Source organism: Microcaecilia unicolor, chromosome 9, assembly GCF_901765095.1.
Source record: "Microcaecilia unicolor chromosome 9, aMicUni1.1, whole genome shotgun sequence".
NCBI lineage: Eukaryota > Metazoa > Chordata > Amphibia > Gymnophiona > Siphonopidae > Microcaecilia > Microcaecilia unicolor.
In genome coordinates this window covers 652,039-673,543 of record NC_044039.1, presented here as the reverse complement: position 1 = coordinate 673,543, position 21,505 = coordinate 652,039, and the positions used below count along the sequence as shown (strand labels likewise).

Below are 21,505 nucleotides of genomic sequence, written 5' to 3'. Positions count from 1 at the left end.
CTCCTTCAGCGGTGCAGGGATGGATGCAGAAAGGCCACCCCTTGCAAGCTCCCCCCGGAGCTGCTCTGTTCACAATCCTCAGCAAAAAAGGCTCTTCCTGTGAGAAAATGCATCCTCGGTCTCAGAGCGCATGCGCGGAGCTAGCCCAGCACTCCCTCCCCTCCCCTCCCCTCCCCAGAAGCAGGCACTGAAAGTGACACAGAGAAAGACCCCTTTCATTCTGCCACAGACCCCAATTCAAGTCATTTGTGAATAATGACACAGGAAAAAACTCTTTCCACCCTGCTCGATATTAAGGGTATTAGGTAGGTGAACCTTCAACCTTCCTAGACGCCCACCACACACACACACATGAATTTTAAATGCTTTTTCATTTGTGTGTGTACATATACGTATATATGTAGAGAAGGAGGGCAATTTTCAAAGCTAGGTAAAATGTGTTTATTTAAAAAGTCTTGGCAGCATAACAAACCTACAGTTTATCAACAAGATAAGAATTGGCATAATACAATAACAATAGCTAGTTAATGAAAATTGTCCCCTCTCCCTGATGGTGGATTATTTTGGTTCGTGTGGCTCTAGGGACCTGCCCTGGCTACCTTTGCCCCTCCTACTACTACGCAGCGCTGTACACTTGAACATGAAGAGACAGTCCCTGCTCGACAGAGCTTACAATCTAATTAGGACAGACAAACAGGACAAACAAGAGATAAGGGCATATTAAAGTGAGGGTGATAAGGGTTCTGAACAAGTGAATAAGGGTTTCCTGACAACGCCTGGTTGCCACACGGTTAAGCCAGCTCAGCCCTGGCTCCTACAGATCACACAGAAATGCTATGGGGGTACCCAGGCATAGCCTGTACAGAAAGGGAATTGAAGGAGGAAGCAACAAAGGACAAAAACATTTTATTAGTGTCAGAATAAAAATTGAGACCTTCAAAAATCTTAATTAAGCGTCATCACAGTCCAAATCCCCAGACTCCAAAGCCTCATCCAGGCTTCAAGACCTAATCACAGAATGTTAAATCTCTGCTTTCAGGCATGTTTTCATATGATCTAAATAAGAGTAACATAGTAACATAGTAGATGACGGCAGAAAAAGACCTGCACGGTCCATCTAGTCTGCCCACGATAAACTCATATGTGTATACCTTACCTTGATTTGTACCTGTCTTTTTCAGGGCACAGACCGTATAAGTCTGTGCCGCAGTATTTCCCGCCTCCCAACCACCAGTCCCGCCTCCCATCACCGGCTCTGGCACAGACCCCGTATAAGTCTGCCCTCCCCCATCCTAGCCTCTCAACCACCAACCCCTCTTCCCCCCCGCCAAATATTAATAGCATTTTAGCAGTGATTTCTTTAGTTATGAGCTCACATTTACCCTCCAAAGCCAGTCTAAAGGGTATGGAGACTACCTAATAAAGTTTGCTTCCTCTTTTTTTTTTTTTTTGTAAATTTTGTGTTTATCAATATCCTACAATTCCTCTTTTAAACCCAATCTTTAAGGTACCAAGCACAGAATAAAATAATGTCACTTACCCACAAAAATGTCCTCTTCTCTCAGATGTAGTTTGGAGTCTAAGGAGACTGTTTCAGACAAACCCTTTGACAGTAATCAGATTGCCCTTAGTAACCTTTGCAAATATTCAACTTCCTCACCCTTAATTAACATCTAATTCAGGTCAGTAGCAGTGCTACCTCTCCAGTAGGCAAGAACAGATAATAATTTTCTTTTAGGATAGTTTAAGCCTTGTCACTATCCTTTTTATCCTCTTGGCTGTTAAGTTTCTACCTCTAGAGAAAGTTTCAGTTTAAAACTATAGGGAAAAGGGTTGTACACTATGGAAACATTAATAATGCTTGCTTCTCTCTTTTATTTTTTTTTTCCTAAGACTGAACTAGGTCCTACTGTGCCTTCTAGAGACTATCTGTTAATGCTGTGGCAGAAAATTAAAGTTTTAAAACCATGGGGGAAAGGGTATGGAGACTAGCTAATAAAGTTTGCTTTATATATATATATATATATATATATATATATATATATATATATATATATATATATATATATATATATATATATATATATACTCTATGTTTATCAATATCCTACAATTCCTCTTTTAAACCCAATCTTTAAGTTACCAAGCACAGAATAAAATAATGTCACACCCACAGAAATGTCCTCTTCTCTCAACGTTTCTGTGGAAAAATATTTCCTGGGGTTACTTCTGACTGTCCCTCATGTTTGTTCAGTAATTTCCTTTCAAGTACGGTTTATGGTTAATGGTTTCTTTAGATTTTATATACTCTTTTCTTTCTGGTAAAAACAAGGTGGTTTACAATCATATTAGAAACATAAAATTCAAGCAGAAAGGAATGCCAAAGTCCACAGGCCAGGGAGAATCACAGTCAGGTTTTCAGGATACCCTCAATGAATATTTATGAGATGGATTTGCATAGAATGGCGGTAGTGCATGCAAATTTATCTCATGCATATTCATTGTGGATATCATGAAAATCTGACTGGCTGAGTGTAACCCAAGGACTGGGTTATGAACCCCTGCTCTAGGCTATACATATTTAGAATCTGCTGGCCCTTACCTGGATAGTGCAAGGACTTCATTTTATTAAATTTGTTCAATTTTTTCCGGTTAATTTTACATCTTAAGGATTCAGATATAGATGATGGCTTGCTCAGTGCTCCCATGTGATCTAGGATATTTAACCAGAGGATGTGGTATAACTGTGGGATTTGAGCCAGCTTGAATTTAAGACCAGAAGTTTAATTTGGGTTTTGGTCTTCTACAGAATTCATAATACAACACTCAATGAAAGGTTAATAAAACGCATGTCCTGGTTCTAAGTTTGTTATTGAAATGTTTGAGTAGCATTTGATCTCTCATGGCATCTGTATGCTGGGAGGAGCATGCTATGAGATACGACTAAAGGAGAGGAACAGCAGTGATGTGATGGAGTAAATATAACCCCTATGAAGGAGGGTTTAGATGTCTCCCTTTCTTTCTCCAACCTATTGGGAGGCAGCCCGAACTCATGGAGGAGTAGCTGGAGCCTGCAGTAAAAGGTTGGTAGGTCAGGATGTGCCCAGGACTAAGAAGGAAATTCTACAAAGGAATTATCACCCTGCTGAGGGCAGCCAGAGCCAAAGGATCCCACAATAAGATGATGCAGAGCTGGAACCTTCTTGAGACAGTTTTAGGAGTAGCACAGAGGGTCTGCATACTGCAGAATCTAAGAGGAAACAAAGGAGAAGAACAGATTAACCAGAAGGAAGGAGGAAGAGAGCTGGCTACAACCCCCAGTCAGTGAAGAGAAAGGAGAACGTTAGCATGTCTTGAGGAGAAGAACGGGGAAACCAGAAGGAAAGAGATAGAGAACTGGCTACAATCCACAATCAGAAAAGAGAAAGGAGAAGACTCTTGTGTCTTACATATACAAAGGAAAAGAACAGAGAAGCCAAAAGGAAGATGATGATAAAGAGCTGGCTACAACCCCCACTCAGTGAAGACAGAGGAGAAGAGTCTTGTATCTTACAGATTAAAAGGAGAACAGAGGAACCAGAAAGAAGATGGAGTTAGAGAGCTAACTACAGCCAACAATCAGTGAAGAGAAAGAAGGAAATTCAGACTTTCCTCAGTGTTTGCTAGATTCTGCTTTGAGTTCTATCCCTGTGTGATCTTGTCTTTTCACTTTGAAGAAATCACAGCATTAAACTGTGAGGTCAATATTCAGTATGGTTTAAGTGGGCAGTGAGGATCCTGCCTGCTTAAGACATGCTGAGCAGGCTGTCCAGCAGTATAATGTCTCTAAATAGGTTTGTTTTGTGCATACCATGACAGTAATGAACCTCACTCCTAAGCCAGGATATATGGAGTACAATCTCAGTCTTCCAAATTTACAACCATTTGCAATAGTACTCTTTAGAGAAAATAAGGAGGGAGCAAAGGCAGCCACGTAGCCAGACCTCAGGTTTTGGAGGAGCCTGAGCCCAAAGGGAGGGGCACAAAATTTTGCCCTGCCCCCCAAATACTTGAACTGCTAGGGGTCCCTAAGCCTTGCCAGCCAAAACACTCCTGTTCCCCTGGCCTGGCAGTCTGAGGTGCTTTCCTTCTGCTGCACCCTCCTTTCCCCTCCTCCCATGAGCATGCTCAGTTTTGGTCATGTGCCTCACTGAGTCCTCAGTGTCCGAGACCCAGTGTTCAATACCAGACACTCACTGATGAAACACTTCTAGACAGGGTGACCCACATCTTGAATATATGTAAACCACTTTGAATGTAGTTGCAAAAACCTCAGAAAGGCGGTATATCAAGTCCCATTTCCCTTTTCATATCAACGATCAAATGTGTTACGCAACAGCCTTGGAGACTTCCTCTAGCATTGTAGTTTGAGTAGGTTAGTGGGGATTCTAATTTAGACTATCCACTATCTTGGGCTCAGGCATCCTCCTTATATCTTCTTTGTGTTTTTGCCACCATCTCATGCAATATCCTATCCTTATTTATTGACTGCGTGATTGGGATTTATTAATCATCTTTATGAAGAGATTCACCCAAAGCGGTGTACAGTAGGTACAGTTTAACATAAAACTTACAATTTTGTTAACAGTATAACAATAGTAAAATAACCAAGAATAAACATAAATACAATAAATGAGCTACTTGAAAACAGTAACCAAACCTAATAATAGAACTACCATGAAACAGTATCAAAAATTGACAGATTTAACAGCACCAGAGAAATAATGCAATAATACTACTGATACACCTAATAAATGAGCATTAGACCATTCAACATAGATATGATGCTAAAACATTTTTTTACAGTACAGCTTACCATATAGCTGAGGGACCAAGTGCAGATACATGATTGGAACAAGATGTGTGGTACAGAGTCAGTGATGGTTAGCTAAACTCGAGGCACGTTCTTTGTATACCATTCAGACGCTACCCAACCAGAGCTGGGCACTTCCAAGCCGTGCCAGATCAACAATTTAGCAGTTGCAAGGAGGAGCCAAGAGCTCAGAGGTAAAATGAGTTCCTGTCACTCACCACGTCCCATGAACCCATTTTGTCATCTTTTAAAAATGTGGTTATGCTAGACTTGCCCATTGTGTGCAGTAACACGTTTCTCTCCCTGTTAAGTAACTTCTTCAGGCACAAAGCAGTTCCAGCTTTCCTATTGTCTTCATTATTTTCTTTGCCATGATTACTGCATCCAAACAGTCTTGTTCCCCCTGGTCTAGCACCTCTCAAACAACAAACTTCTGTCTTCCTTGTACAATGAAAGAAATATGTGAAGGCCTGTGGGATGAGTTCTGAGCTATAGACCCTCCTCTTCCTCTGGAGTGATGTGATTTACATAATTACCACACTATGTGTAGAATCTGACAGGCAGGGGTGGACTGACAGGGGTCTGGGCCCCCAGGCAATGAGTCCTGCCCCCCCCCCCCCGGATCCCACATCTATCCTGTTTCCCCAGATCCAACATCTTTCTCCTCCTTCCCCCTCCCCAATGCAACGTATCTCCCTCTCACTCTTTCCCCTTGATGTACCATCTCTGCCCCCTCCCTCCCTTCCTTCCAACATGTCTCCCCTCTCCAAGGCCAATATCTCCCCTTCTCTCCTCTCTGTCCCTGGATCTGGTTCTCTCCCAACACATTTACCTCAAACGTTTCTTTCTCTGACTTGGACATTCTTTTGAAAATACCCTTCCACATCAAATGTCTCACCTTTACTACACCTTCAACAAAAATATCTAATAAATTACGGAACCCTGCTCACTAATTCCCATTATGCCATGTGGCTATATGGTCAGTAATTTTCTTTTTAAAAATAAGTTCTATCATTTCATCCTGCACCATGCTAGGCTCACAAGTCTGTAGTTTCCTGGGTCATCCCTGGAGCTCTTTTTAAAAATCAGCGTCACATTGGCCAACTTCCATTCCTATGCCGCACGTCTTATCTTCCGCCTTAACCGATATACTCATATCACCCCTCTCCTCAAGTCACTTCACTGGCTCCCGATCAGATACCGCATACAGTTCAAGCTTCTCTTACTCACCTACAAATGCACTCGATCTGCGGCCCCTCCGTACCTCTCTACCCTCATCTCCCCTTACGTCCCTACCCGTAATCTCCGCTCTCAAGACAAATCCCTCCTTTCAGTACCCTTCTCCACCACCTCCAACTCCAGGCTCCGTCCCTTCTATCTCGCCTCACCCCATGCCTGGAACACACTCCCTGAGCCCATACGCCGTGCCCCCTCCCTACCCATCTTCAAATTAATGCTCAAAGCCCACCTCTTCAATGTCGCCTTCGGCACCTAATCACTACACCTCCTCTCAGAAAACTTATCTACCCCAACTTGACATTTCGTCCTTTAGATTGTAAGCTCTTCCGAGCAGGGACCGTCCTTATTGTTAATTTGTACAGCGCTGCGTAACCCTAGTAGCACTCTAGAAATGTTAAGTAGTAGCTATTGTTCCATTTTAAATGACAGGTTACAGATTAATAGTCGCAGGTTAGAAATGACATGTTTGATTTCTTTCAGAATTCTGGGGTGAATACCATCCAAACCTGGTAATTTGTTGCACTTTAGTTGTTAATTTGATCTATTAGATCCTCTCGGATTTACAGTGATTTTCTTTATTCCAAATTATCAGTTAAAGAAGATTTCCAATGCAGGTATGAACTCAATATCCTCCTCAGTAATGACTGAGATAAAGAAATTGTTTAGTTTTTCTGCTCTTATCCTCTATGATCATTCCTTTTACCCTTTGGTCATCCAGTGGTCCAATTAACTTCCTTATGCGTTTTGCTTCAGATGTATTTGGGAAAGTTTTTAGAATTAGTTTTTCCCACTAGCAGAAGCTTCCTTTCAAAGTGTCTCTTACCTCCGATTACTTTTTTAAATCTAACCTTTCAATGCTTATGCTCATCCCTATGTACTTTATTAGGCTCTGCTTTCCATTTTTATTAAAGACCCCCCCCCCCCTTTCCGCTTCACCATGGAACCATGCTGTCCTTCATTTGGCCAGAACAGGATTCATTTTCGTCAACTATAAACAGCTCCAGGTTTTCTGTCCTCTAAATCTTGGTTGTGACATCAGTGGAATCTTCGGTATCTGTCTTGAGTTCTAAGTTCTGATGCACGAAGATGAAACATTGTGATACTTCCTTCACAACCTTCTCCTGGGAAAAAAATGGAAGGAAAACTAAGTACCCATTCTACCTCCATATAATAATTTGTATTACAGAACTGGGCAAATGAATACATCGCAATGCAAGAAGCACTGGATCATTTTGACAAGTCTTTATCGGGTGTTGAAAATTTACCTTATATCTTAAGTTATCCATATGATCTATCACCATTTGCATCATCATGTCCATCTCTGCGTTCAGTAGTACAACTGACACCACTGTCATCGCAAAGATCATCACCATATTCAACTCTGCAGTCCAAGCCACGGCCAAGATCATCATCATCGTCGTCATCATCGTCATCGTCATCATCACCACCACCACCACCACCACCACCACCACCACATTCAGCTCCACGACTGAGGTCACCACAATCTCTACAGGAAACCTTTCCATCACGACCATTGCAACTCAGGCAACTAACACCTCCATCATCAAAACCTTTGGCAAAGAGAGAAAAGGAAGCGCTTCAAAAAATTCAAGAAGTCTTTCTTCCTGTCCGCTTCTTGCCTTTGTCAGAAGAACAGATTAGAATGATTTTGCTCCAGTGGGTGTCCACAAAATCTTATTATCGGAAACGAGCAGCAAGAGAGATGATATTTGCGGTAGTAGATTTTACAATTGTATATATGTACAGATTAGAAACGTTTATAGAGGAACGTTCTGTGACTCATCAGCGCCAATACCTTGGCACCTGCATGCACGAAGACCCCACTGACAAATGGCAGATGGATCCCTGGGAAATAGCCACAGCACCAACTCAAATGTTCCATAATGAGATCAAGTACTTGCGTATGCCATACAGCGAGGAGACGAAGACATGCGTTGAGTGTAGTGGGACCAAGTGGGTTTCATGTGATGGGTGTCTTTCAAAAGGCATCGTTCGTTGTTCAGCCTGTCGTGGCAGTGGGAGAAACTGTTTAGGAAAAACCTGCCACATCTGCCAAGGAGGACAATTAGTCACATGTAAGAAATGCACAGGGGAGGCCAAATACTTGTGCCCATCCTGCAGTGGAATAGGGTTTCATTTTTACTTCACAGAATTAAAAGTTGAATTTAAGACCAGCATTCATCAGCATATCTGTACTTCACTGGAGCTTCCCCACCACTTAATAGAACAAGCAGATGGTGAAATCCTTTATCAACATGATTCAGAAAGAGTTAGCCCACTCAGCACTTTCTCCGAGCAGGAAATTAATCGAGCTTCCCAAATGTTTGTGGAAATAAGTAAGAGCACAGTGGATCCTGGTTGCAAGATCTTAATGCAGAGACATTACCTGAAAGCAGTACCTGTCACCCGAGTCTACTATCAGTGGACTACAGAAGTTGGACTTTTCTTTTTGTATGGAATGAAAAACTCTGTTTACTGCCCTGATTATCCAGATCAGAGTATGTTCTGCTTACCAGGCTGCTGGTGATATACTCCAGCCTGATATAATGCATGTGAAAAATTTTGTTTTAGCAGCTTCTTCAACTGAAAAATAAAAGTAAATTTCAGGATTTAATTTCTTTACTTATGTAAAACCCATCCATTTCTGTGCAGTCATTTATTTGTTTGTGTTCAAATTTAGAGACTAGAATTCCAGTTATGATGCACAAGATAAAATAAAACCCAAAAAGAATTCAATGAAAATAAGCTAAAAAAAAAAAAAACCACAACAGACAAACATTAGAAACTTTTAAAAAGTAGAATAAAATGCAATCAATAAAAAACATGATAAAAAGATCAGTAGGAAGGATCATTACCACAAAAACAAGTAAAACTAAATGGAACATTTTCCCTATAACTCCAAGGTGTAATTTCTATATACCATTTATGTTAATAAACTGAAACCAGGACGTAGTGTTACCCCAGTGTGACTATAGTATTTGCTGATTTTTACATGCCATTTAACGAATCCAGCTCTAAGAGTCAAATTGTGAACACGGTTTATAGAATTAGTATTCTGCAAGTTACATACTCACACTTTTCCCAGACTCATCTGCAAAATGCACGCTATCCAATATGTATGCATACTTAGATGGAGCGTTGTTAGATTATTGTCACTTACATGCTTATATGACGCCAGCGTCTTAAAGAATTACCCACCACTGAGGAACAAGCTGCCATGCAATATCTGAAGTGAGGTGTAATTTCTGGAGTTATCATTAATTACAGCATTAATTGATATATAGGATGATAGAATGAACATTAAGTTTTAAGTTTCACGTACACCTTTTCACTTCTGCACGTATACTTGGGCGACCACATTGACATAATATGATGTGCCTGAATTGCTTCTTCCTGCAGCTAAGTATTTATTTCAATTAGCACAATGTGCAGGTACTGCATTTAAGTTTCAACTAAAGATTTGCATAGTATCTGCAATGGACATGCAGCACACTACAGCTATAGGTGGTAAGGGAGGGCTGAAGTGCGATGATGCATAAAAGGTACATAGCACCAGTTCTATGACGGAAATTGTGTGCGACAATATAGAAGAGGGCGTCAGGGTCTGCACAGCTAACCTTAGGTGCTTATACGCCATGTCACAGTTGCTGTAATGTAAAGTTGTTGCATGTGTGACAGAATTACTACAATTTACATGTGCAGCTGCAAGACCTTGACTCCTCCACGTACACGCGTCCATTTTGTTATGAGCTACAGCACATAGGCGCTAAATTCAGAGAAAAGCGCTTAAGTCCTGTTATGAGAGCAACTAATGCCATTTAAGGGCTGTTACTATTCCAAAAGAGCATTTGCAGAGGAGACAAGTCAGAAGCCAAGATCCAAAATTCAAATTTTTGGATTGGGAAGGTGGATTTAAGTGCTGGAGAGATTACCACAATTCCACCCCTCACCCTGAGGTCCAAACAGTCAACTAACACTTCTGTACAACTTGGAGCTGACGTTTCAAGTTTATTTAAGGTTTGATATACCACCCTAGGAAAAGGCCTTCAGGGCAGTTAACAAAATCAATTTATTAGACTAAATAATAGTATGAGGGGAGAAGGGAAAAAAAAGGGGAACCAGGGGGGTAATGCTGACAGGGGACTTTTTTTGAAATATACATGTACTAATATTGCAAAATAAGAAATCCATGTATACCAGTATGTTACAGGCCTGCCCAAAATCACCTGCAGAATACACTAGGAGTGGAGGAGTGGCCTAGTGGTTAGGGTGGTGGACTTTGGTCCTGGGGAACTGAGGAACTGAGTTCGATTCCCAGCACAGGCAGCTCCTTGTGACTCTGGGCAAGTCACAACCCTCCATTGCCTGCCGCATTGAGCCTGCCATGAGTGGGAAAGCGTGGGGTACAAATGTAACTAAAATAAAATAAATAAAAACTCCTTGCAAACTGTGCATCCTGCGAGTCTACTCAATGTAAGCTGCAGCTTTTCTACAATCACTGCTTTCACTTTCACACGTGTAAACAGTGTCACTGATGATGAAACGTTGAAATCCTCTGCTCAGCGTGCAGCACCGGCTAAGAAAACAAATAGAATGTCAGGAATTATTAGGAAAGGAATGGAAAACAAAAATGAGGATGTAATAATGCCTTTGTATCACTCCATGGTGCGACCGCACCTCGAATACCGTGTGCAATTCTGGTCACCGCATCTCAAAAAAGATATAGCAGAATTAGAAAAGGTACAGAGAAGGGCGGCAGAAATGATAAAGGGGGTGGGGCGACTTCCCTATGAGGAAAGGCTGAAGCAGCTAGAGGTCTTCAGCTTGGAGAAAAGACGGCTGAGGGGAGATATGATAAAGGTCTATAAAATAAAACGTGGAGTGGAACAGGTAGACGTGAATCGCTTGTTTACTCTTTCCAAAAATACTGGGACTAGGGGGCATGCAATGAACTGGAGAAAATATTTCTTCACTCAGTGAGTAATTAAACTCTGGAATTTGTTGTCAGAGAATATGGTAAAGGCAGTTAGCTTAACAGGGCTTAAGAAAGGCTCAGATAATTTCCTAAAAGTCCATAAGCCATTATTAAGATGGACTTGGGAAAATCCACTACTTATTTCTAGGATAAGCAGCAGAAAGCCTGTTTTACTGTTCTAGGATCTTGCCAGGTAATTGTGAGCTGGATTGGCCACTGTTATAAACAGGATACTGGGCATGATGGACCTTCGGTCTGTCCCAGTATGGCAAGTTTATGTGCTTATATATCTGCACAGCCTCCCATCCATATTTACCAGCATTTAATGATTCCACGACATCAGGTCACACCTGTGACATCAATGGAATTCTCAGCATTTAATCACATTCCAAGTTCTGATGGGGAAAAAGAACACAACAGGCACACTGATCCCTTTGTTCACACTGACGTGAACAGCAGTTTTCCTGGGAAAAATGGGATGGAACAAATCTTGTAGTCTTTGTCACACCATGTAGTAATTTCTGGCCCATGAAAACATCAACATGCAAAAGGCCATGCAAGAGGCACTGGATCATTTTGACAAGTCTTTATCAGGTGTGGAAAACTTACCTTCTATCTTAAGTTATCCACCGCTACGTCCATCTCCACATCCAAGCAATATGAAGAAACTAAGACCAGCACCATATTTATCTCCAAGGTCAACAGCACTACCATCACAATATTCAAGTCTACAGTCAGGACCACCATCAAGAAATTACTCACCATCACTAAGCCAACAACAGTCCACACCTGGACCACCATCAAGAAATTACTCACCATCACTAAGCCAACAACAGTCCACACCTGGACCACCATCAAGAAATTACTCACCATCACTAAGCCAACAACAGTCCACACCTGGACCACCATCAAGAAATTACTCACCATCACTAAGCCAACAACAGTCCACACCTGGACCACCATCAAGAAATTACTCACCATCACTTAGCCAACAACAGTCCACACCTTTACCACCATCAATAAATCGCTCGCCATTACTAAGCCAACAGTCTACATCTGTGCCACCATGTCCATTATCACCATCAAAACCTCTGACAAAGAGGGGCAAGGAATCACGTAAAGCCGGTAAAGAAGCTTTTTGTGCAGCCCAGTTTTCTCCTTTGTCAGAATATCAAATCCGAGCTGCGTTACTGAAGTGGGTATGCACCCGACCCTCCTATCGGAAAAAGGCAGCTAGAGAAACGAGTTTCCACGCGGTGACCTCAGTGGTGGTCTTTATTTACAGGCTGGAAAGTTTTATAGAGAGCCGTTCTGTGAATTCTAAATTTGAACCATATGGCACTCATGCGTTTGATTACCCTATTAAGGGGAGGACCTTGGATCCATGGGACATATCCGTTTCTCCTTACGAGATGTTTAAAAATGAGATCAAGTGTGTGAGGATCCCACACACTGATGAAGCACAGCTATGCCCTGAATGTGAGGGCAAAAGGTGTGTACCTTGCAAAGTGTGTTTCAACACTGGTACCACGAGATGTACGCGCTGTCATGGCACTGGAAAAACTTGGTTTAGGAGAATCTGTACAGTCTGCCAAGGCAGGCAGCTTCTCATATGTGCAACGTGTTTGGGCACAGCCCAACTCTCCTGCCCATCCTGCATCGGTCAAGGATTTTGCTGTTACTTCAAAGAACTGCAGGTGGAATATAGAAACATTATGTACCAGCATACTTTTACCACACTGGAGATCCCTCACCATCTGCTAGCTGAGGCCAAAGGAGAAATTCTGTACGAGGAAGACGGCAGAAGGGTGAGCCCAATCAGCTCTTTTCCAGAAGAAGGTATTAACAAAGCTTCACAGGTGTTTGTAGAAATAAGTGAGCGAGTCTCAGGTCCTAACTGCCAGATCTTATGGCAACGACATTGCCTAAAAGCAGTTCCTGTCACCTCTGTTTGCTATCACTGGAAAAAGGATAGAAAATTCTTTGTGTATGGAATTAAAAACTCTGTTTACTGCATTGATTATCCGAGTCGAAGTACTTCCTGTTTACCATCTTGCTTAGTCTCACCCTAATCCAATGATCAGAAAGTTATACAAGTCCTAAGGAGGGGGTGCCTGCTCCATCTCTTGCACTGCAAAATAAAAATCTGATCAAACCGTTGCCTTCCCGGTTCATGCTTTTAGCTAGGTTTGAAAGGCTAAGAACTGAGAGCAGAACTGCCAACAACTTCCCACGGCTGTAGTCACGTTATAGCTGTTCATGTTACATCAATGTTCCAAATCAGGTCTACAAAATCCCGAGTGGTGTGAAAGGGTGGCGGGTGAATCGATTTTTCACTCATTCAAAAAGTACAAAGACCAGGGGACACTCAATGAAACTGCATGGAAATACTTTTAAAAATAAGAGGAAATATTTTTTCACTCAAAGAATAGTTAAGCTCTGGATCTCGTTGCTGGAGGATGTGGTAACGGTGGTTAACGTATCTGGGTTTTAAATAGGTTTGGACAAGTTCCTGGAGGTAAAGTCCATAGACTGTTATTGAGATGGACAAGCCACTGCTTGCCCCGGGATTGGTAGCATGGAACGGTGCTACTAGTTGGGTTTCTGCCAGGTACTTGTGACCTGGAAGCAGGATACTGGGTTACATGGACCAACGGTCTGACCCAGTATGGCTATTCTTATGTTCTTATGAAAGTGGATGTGTCATGTTGTTTTCAAAACTGAGAAAGGAAAATGGGCCCTGCAAACTCATGCACCTCCTTTCTCCAATACAAAAATGCAAACGTTCATTCTCCAGCCTGTGTCCACTAAATGCAAGTAAATTATGTCATTGTGGAATGTTTTATCTGCAGGAATGGCTTTGGCTTTGATAAATTGCCCTCATAGAGGGAATTTTTAATATTCCACACACCGCTGCAAGTTACATACATACGTTGTGGGTAATTTTTAAGGTATGTGCATACAAAGTATCCCTGTATATTAGCAGCTGTCATCTGTGCAGGTAAAATGGCAACACCCACATTTGAACATCAAAGCTATATGGGCTTTTGTCACTGACCTAAACAATCCCCTAGGTAGAAAGATTTCAAGCCATGGCATCCTGCACAGATGTCCGGCCACTGTATGGGCAGAATTTATAACCAGAGCAATCAAATAAAGACCTTTTGGAAAGAGTCCCATGACATTTTCATCCTCAAGCAGCAGTAAATCCATAACTACATTATTTTGTGTATTTAAGGTTTATTAACCTTCTCGATGATGAGGTTCAATCAAGGCAATACCCAGCAGGTGTAGTTGGACACAGGAAGCTTACATTGTGGTAACAGAATAATGAAATGAGCTGGCAAAACAAAATCCTGTTTTCTTTGAAGTTCTTCCTACTTAGGGCACAGAATGGCAGATGTAGACTAGCGAGATTCCGTTATTCCTGAATTTATTTCCTCATCAGTCCCCAGACAAGCATCACACTTGTACACATAAAAGCAAAGGTACAGCACAGACAGCTGAAGAGTGACTCTTCATTAGAGACCCTCACAGGTGTCATGGGTCTCATATATTGGTCATAGAAGTTACTTACCTGTAATGGAGGTTCTCTGTGGACAGCAGGAGAAATTAGCCACACATATGGGTAACATCACCCTGATGGCACTTCATCGGATTCTCTCTCCCAGAGTTCAGAAAACTCTTTGGCCATGCATGTGAACTGCCTCCTATGTGGAGAGAGAGAGAGAGAGAGATTTGATCCTGTCTTGCAGAGAAGATGAAGCAGACTGAGGAGGTGGGACATTAGTCATAATGGGGACAGGCTGCGCGCACGCAGAAAGATATTTCCAGTATCTTCTGGACTATGGGACAGAGGGTCCAATCAGGTGTCCTCAGGGATGATGACACCCAGATGTGTGGCTGATAATATCTTGCTTGTCCATAGAGAAAACTGGAATATTTGTAGGTTGTGGTCACTTGTATTGAAACAGTGAAAAAGACAGGAGCTCTTGGGTATGGAAACCCACCTGCCAGCCAGGTAAGCTCAACAGTCCTCAACGTTCTAGCTGTGAATATGGCTATTTCCCTTCAATATCCATACCCTCCTCCCCCAAACACACACGCTCCCCATTGTGCAGCTCCACTCCCTTCACCACTCATTAGTGGGGGACAGAGCTAAGTCAGTCAGGAAAGTGGTTTTATGGAAGAATGGATCACAGCCATAGCTGTCCATCTTTCCTCGTCTCGTACACCGCTTTGGCCTTGTTAAAGGAAGTATATTAAATTTTAATAAACTAAACTCTTCTTCAGATTTCCATGTAGTCTTCTCCCCTTTCTGACCTTCTAATGCAGCATGTTGTTTTCTTTTTATCATTAGGCCTTCACACAGGCTACTTCCCCTCTCCAATCTACTCTACTTACTGCCCTCAAACCCCCCCCCCCTCCACCACCACCACACACAGATATTCATAGTTGCATTTTGCCCTTTACCATCGTGCTTAAATTCTGTCACTATTTTTGTTACCAGCACCTGTGTGGCAAAATGAGGCACCAGAAGATTTTAACACAGTGACCTAGGACTCAGGGGACAGGTACATCTAAGCTCAGGATCACCAAACAAGCTTGGAAAGGATTCAGAACCCATTGGAAATTGACAATTGCTCCCTATAAATAGCACAGGAAGGAGCAGCTGAGCTGGATGGCACAGAACCTGTGAGAGGTTCCTACCCTTATTTGGACAAAAGGTTTCCAAAACTTGAGCTGAGATGCCTCTGGGTCTGGAGAAAATGTTTGTCAAGCATGTACGGTAAATGAGCTGGTGCTACTGTCAGATAGAAGTTGGAAGATTTTCCATCACATCGCAAAGACTGAGGTGAGCAACATTTCCCCAAGCCATCCTACCAAACTGATGAAGGAAAGGTTTGCAGTCTGGGTTGATCTAATTATAAATATTTAACTTCTTTGTGTACTAGAGAGTGGCATAGTTCAATCACTGCTTAAAAAGCCATCTATAGACCTCCATCTTACGGAATGCATTCAACCAGTTTCTAAAGGAGTTGAACAGATACAGGGGATTCTCCAAGGGTGTCCTAGGTCAGTCTCATGGATCATCTCCTGAGAGCTGAAGATGGGGGAGGATGCAGGGTTAATCCTGCCAGATTTCTCTCTTCAATTTAAACATCACTTGTTACTGAAGACTACTTGAAATTGGCTTTTAGGGGTCTGTGTGTGATTGATATTATTCTTTTTTTAATGGCTGTAGATTTCTGTTCCCCCACTGTGGTCACCCTTATCCTTCAGAATCGTTCTAAGGGCATTGGCTAATCTCATCATACAGGATAAGGTAGGTGTTTATGTACACACTGATCACTTTTAGCCTTATGCCCCCTCCCCCCCACTATGGGTGTACTCAATGTGGTAAATGGCCAACTCCTGTCTAGCAGCTGTTTGAGTGGATTTTGACACTTCACACAGATAATGCTGAAGACATTCTTGTGAGCATTTCTGACCCTATCTTTTCTAGTTTTTAGTGGACGGCCTGGTGGAGGCAAATCTAAATTTGAAATCACATATTCTAGAAGTTACTAGAAGTGTTTGACGTCAACTATGTAGTATCAGGAACGTTAAACCTTGGTTTAGAAAGACGGTTTGGTCTCTTTAACCAATACTGTGATAGCGTCTCCTCTAGACTATTACCAGATCAGGATACACATTTGTTAGCACACCTTAGGACAGGCATAAACCCAATAGATTTCTGCACATTAATAAGAGTTGTAATGCATATTAAAATGTTAAATTAGAAACAAAAATCTCAAATGAACTGAAATAAGCCACCCAGAACTCAGGAAATTGTTTCTAAAAATCTGAAAATGTTCTGCCAATAACCACCAAATTACCAAGTAAGAGCTTAAAGACAAGTGGCAGCACCTCCTCTCTTGCTGCAACATTAAAGAAAAATCTTCCCAGCAATGTAAACAGGCAGCAGCAGGCAGAGCTAGTACAGCTGTGTGGATAAAGAAAGACTCCATAGGACAACAGAAAGGAGTCAGTGCAATCTATTTCCTGCAACTGGCACCTCTCGCTGTTCACACGGTGTCCGAAGACTTGAGCTGTTCTTGACCATTGGGACAGCTGAGTCAAGCACTTTGCTCCAAATAAAGTGGATGCATCCTTGTGCTTTCAAAGCTTCTGAAGGAAAGTGGGCCTGTAAGCATCTGCCCCTCCTTTCCCCTACAAAAATGGTTAACACGGTTAATAATAAACCTGTGCACCAAAATTTACGCTTAGCATGCGAAATCTGTGCTTGCAGCTCATAGAATAGTGTCAGTTCCACAGGTAATTTAATGTAACAATTAAAAACTAATTAGTTACCATAAGCTGCTATGTACATAATTGACATTAGTCACTATAAGTTGCACGCCCAAAATCTATCACATGTAACTGCAGGGGGGGGGAGGGCGTACCCAGCACTTGTGCACATTTACACACCTAACACTAACCATCGAGCCAGTAAGTGCTCTGCCTAAAGACAGGCGACTAAATGCCGACCTACGCTCTGTTCTATAAGGGCGACTGTACACGGAATTGTTGTAACACAGTCCGCGCTTTTTGGTGATCTTGCCAGGTATTTGTGACCTGGATTGGCCACTGTTGGAAACTGGATGCTGGGCTTGATGGACCTTTGGTCTGTCCCAGTATGGCAACACTTAAGTACTTTACATTATCTATATAAAATTACCCCCCAGCCAGTCAGGTTTTCAGAATACCCACAATAAATATTCATGAAATATGCATGCACTGCCTCCACTGCATGCAAAATCACTCTCATGAATATTCATTGTGGACATGCAGGGGGTGCCTCCAGGACCAGGTTTGGGAACCACTGAAATAATCTATGTATTCAACATGCCACATAGAACTTCCAGACTTTTCTACAATAATTACATTAAAAAGAATCAGTCCCTTTAAATAGATCTGAAGTGAGTCATAGAGAAGTCACACAGGCAGCACCTGAGAAACGCTGTTCAGTATAATCAGCTGGCCTCTTCCTGTGCAACCATTTTGTTACTTTTCACCTGGAAAAGATCCGTTTGTTAAGAATTGTAAGGCTTGTACAATGTATTGCGGTTCTCACTGGATTACATTTTAATCACAGAGAAGAACAAAATGAAGATGACATACAAAAAGGCTGGACCCAACTGGTAATTAGGAAACGTGTCCCACGTTCTTTCATGATTCCATGGCTGAGTCCATGCTGTAGGATGTACTGGCTACAGGATCCGAAGAAGCCATGTGGACCGTCAGTCTCTTGCGACTTCCAAATACTTCTTGCACTGCAACAGAAATAACAAGTAAAGCAGCAGAGACTGACTGGCAGGGTGGAGAGGATGGCGCCTCGATTAGTGAATGCTCCCCTTCTGGGGGGGGGGGGGGAATGATAGTGATCTCTCTTACTGTACAGCATCCTCTGTGGCAGAGGGAGAAGCTTGTATGTAATTTTCTCCTGCCAGAATTCTGCGGGACTGCGGAGTGCAGAATATGTGCATAATTCCCCCTTCGCGCAGAATCCTGACCCCCTGCCTACTCGGCCAACTCTCTGCCCACACAGCTGACGCCCCCCCCCCCCCCCCCCACTCTCCTCCTATCACCAGCCAGCCTACCTGGGCACTCCCTGATGGTCTAGTGGCCACTCTTTCCGGCCCCGCTGCCGCCACTCTTTTGCTGCTGCTGTGCTTTTTCAAAATGGCCGCCGAGACTTCAAGTGGTAATCTCACGAGACTAAAGCTTGAACTCTCAGTGGTCATTTTGAAAAATCACAGCACCAGAAAGTGAGCAGCGGGGCAGGAAAGAGTGGGGTTCTTTCCTGCCACCGAAAGAACCCTGCCCCCGAAGAGGTACTCCCGATGCAGCTCTTGCTCCACCTACCTCAAGTGACTGCAGGGGTGTCTGGAGAGAGGGAGCGGCAGTAAAAAAAAAAAAAAAAAAAGAGGTATGCTGTGGGTGGGAGGGACGGGGCTGGAAATAATTTGCAAATTTTGTGCGCAAAACTTAAAGTTTTATGCAGAATTTTAATTTTCTTTTGGCACAGGATTCTGGCAGGAGTAATAATTGACCTTACCTGCAGAAACACTGCTTATGTCCCAGACTCTGAGTCCTTCTTTCTGGCCCCCAAAGGCATAAACAAATGGTAGATCGGGGCAGCAGGCGTTACAGAAAAGAACACTCTGGAAAAGAAACATGCAAAGCGGAGAAGAGAAACTCAGAGCCAGAAGAAATATTCCAAGGGGATTAGATTCATGTCATGGACTGTCCAAACACGAGGCAGATTCAAAGGACATTAGCCTTTCATGCACACCCAAATTTTGTTCACAAGTTTTCCTGACCAAATCTGAGACAATTACACAAAAAGTAAAACTTCTCCAATACTACAAATCAAGTTTTGGAGTAATACGTATGAGAGTCCAGACAAGGGAAACTGCAGAGTTAAGAAAGAAATAAGAAATGATGGTGTTTACTATTACTACTACTTAACATTTCTAGAGCGCTACTAGGGTTACGCAGCGCTGTACAGTTTAACAAAAAAGGACAGTGCAGGAACCCTACAGTTCATCACAGAGTGGATTATGGAAATGGTGAACTGCTACAACCGTCCATCACAGACATTCCAGGGAGAGGTTAGACTAGTTCCACAGTGCAGCAATACATCATATGAAAGAAATGTGCTCAATACATCATCAGAACAGACTTATATCATGGTGTCACTACCATTTTCATGTCTCGAGAATGGACCAGACTTGGTCTGTCTCCCAGAATGTCCCAAACCTTCACATATTTGTCTGCAGAGCAGGTAACAAGGCATCCCTGGACCTGGCTACTTAATTCCAGCCCTAGAAAAACAGACGGGAAGATCCATTAGTTCTTATTCACCGTTACATGCACAGTCTCTCTCGGAGACAGAAGCTAAGCTCTGCCATAGACCCTCACTCACAGCAAGGCATCATATCAAACCCTAGATTACAGTATAGCCGTCTCAAATAATCATAAGTACATACTCTTTCTCAGACTGATGTAAGAGTTTTGTTACAGTTTTTGGCTTTCTTTTTAGGGGAAAAGTCCATTGAGCATTATTAAAAAGTTTTTTTTTTGTTTGTTTGTTTTTTTGGGGGGGGGGGGGGGGGGGTTGCCAGGTTCTTGAAGCCTGGATTGGCCGCTGTCGGAGACAGGATGCTGGACTTGATGGACCCTTGGTCTTTTCCCAGTGTGGCATTACTTATGTACTGTGGCACTTAAAAACTACAGAATCAGTCAACATTTCTAACTCCATGGCAATCTGTTCCATAAGCCTGATGTAGCCCCAGTGAGCGACCTGGGGAAGACACCATCTGAAAATGATAGAGTGACTGAATACTTAAATTCTTTTCCTTCCATGACCCAGGAAAGTTTATAAGATCTGAATTCCAGATGATAGGTACTGCACCTTAAATATTGCGTACAATTCTGGACAAAAGAATTAAAAAGAAAGAAAGAAAACAGAAAGAGAGAGAGAGAGGGGCAAATCAGAAAGAAAAAGGTACAGTACACACTGACACACAAGAATGAGAAAAGGTGCAAAGAAGGGTGACCAAAATGAGCAGCTTGGAAAAGAGACAGGTGGGGAGCTATGACAGCATAGGTGTAGACTGGGGGGGGCGAGGGGGGGCAGTGCCCCCCACAAACGATGAAGACGAGTTCTTTCCTGCAGCGGCGAACGGGCGGGTGGGAAAGCAGCAAGCAAGCAGCCACGCTGAACTCCGACCTTCGCTTCTTGAATCCTCTCAGCATCCCGCCCGCCCCAAAGGAAATGACATCAGAGGAAGGCGGGACGCAGAGAGAGGGCAGGATTCAGGAAGCGAAGGACGGAGTTCGACAACACGACAAACGTTGCTGTTGAGAAGAAAATCTTGCAAAAAAAAACCATTCCCACGTGAATCTCGTTTGTTCGTAGAAAACAATTAACCCTTATCCCGGTTTAAATTTGATTTACAGATATTTGGGGAGACCCTTGATTTGCAACTATTGATTCGGTGGATCGGTGTGTGCCAGCAGCTGTGATATTTCTTTTGCACACTGTGCATATCTCCGTACTCCATGTGCAGAATAGAAGCTTTGCTTCATCATTTTACCATGACCTAATTTATGGCATTGCAGAAAATTGAATGAATATATTGAGTTGTTCTAAAACCAGAGTGTCTAATTCATAGGCGTAGAAACACAGCAAGCAAACCTGTGTGAGCTGCTGCATCCATGTTGTCATTCTTGGGAGATGCTTTGAAGGGGGAGGGAGACGCTGGATAGAATGGGGAGGGGAAGAGAAGGGGATGGAAAGAAACAGGAGGGGCAGGGGAGAGAGAAGAATTGTTGGACAACAGGGATTGATGGGGGGGGGCAGGGGAGAG

At 42.7% G+C, this 21,505-nt stretch overlaps 3 protein-coding genes across 3 annotated transcripts in view; 2 read left to right on the top strand and 1 right to left on the bottom strand.

Moving 5' to 3' along the window:
* Positions 1 to 7,206: 7,206 nt before the first annotated feature.
* Positions 7,207 to 8,740, top strand: LOC115477521 (protein SSUH2 homolog). The gene has a single exon (XM_030214445.1). The coding sequence runs from the start codon at positions 7,302 to 7,304 to the stop codon at positions 8,637 to 8,639; it is 1,338 nt and encodes a 445-aa protein (XP_030070305.1). The 5' UTR covers positions 7,207 to 7,301; the 3' UTR covers positions 8,640 to 8,740.
* Positions 8,741 to 11,330: 2,590 nt separating this feature from the next.
* Positions 11,331 to 13,361, top strand: LOC115477846 (protein SSUH2 homolog). Its single transcript, XM_030214953.1, has one exon. The coding sequence runs from the start codon at positions 11,630 to 11,632 to the stop codon at positions 13,157 to 13,159; it is 1,530 nt and encodes a 509-aa protein (XP_030070813.1). The 5' UTR covers positions 11,331 to 11,629; the 3' UTR covers positions 13,160 to 13,361.
* A 4,830-nt stretch (positions 13,362 to 18,191) lies between these two features.
* Positions 18,192 to 21,505, bottom strand: part of PWP1 (PWP1 homolog, endonuclein) — a 41,159-nt gene continuing 37,845 nt past the window's right edge. Inside the window, exons 14-16 of the mRNA XM_030215077.1 lie at positions 19,836 to 19,957; positions 19,189 to 19,294; positions 18,192 to 18,403 (exon numbers count right to left, since the gene is read on the bottom strand). Of these exons, the coding sequence (XP_030070937.1) occupies positions 18,300 to 18,403; positions 19,189 to 19,294; positions 19,836 to 19,957 (332 nt within the window). The 3' untranslated portion in view covers positions 18,192 to 18,299. The remainder of the gene's footprint in view (positions 18,404 to 19,188; positions 19,295 to 19,835; positions 19,958 to 21,505) is intronic.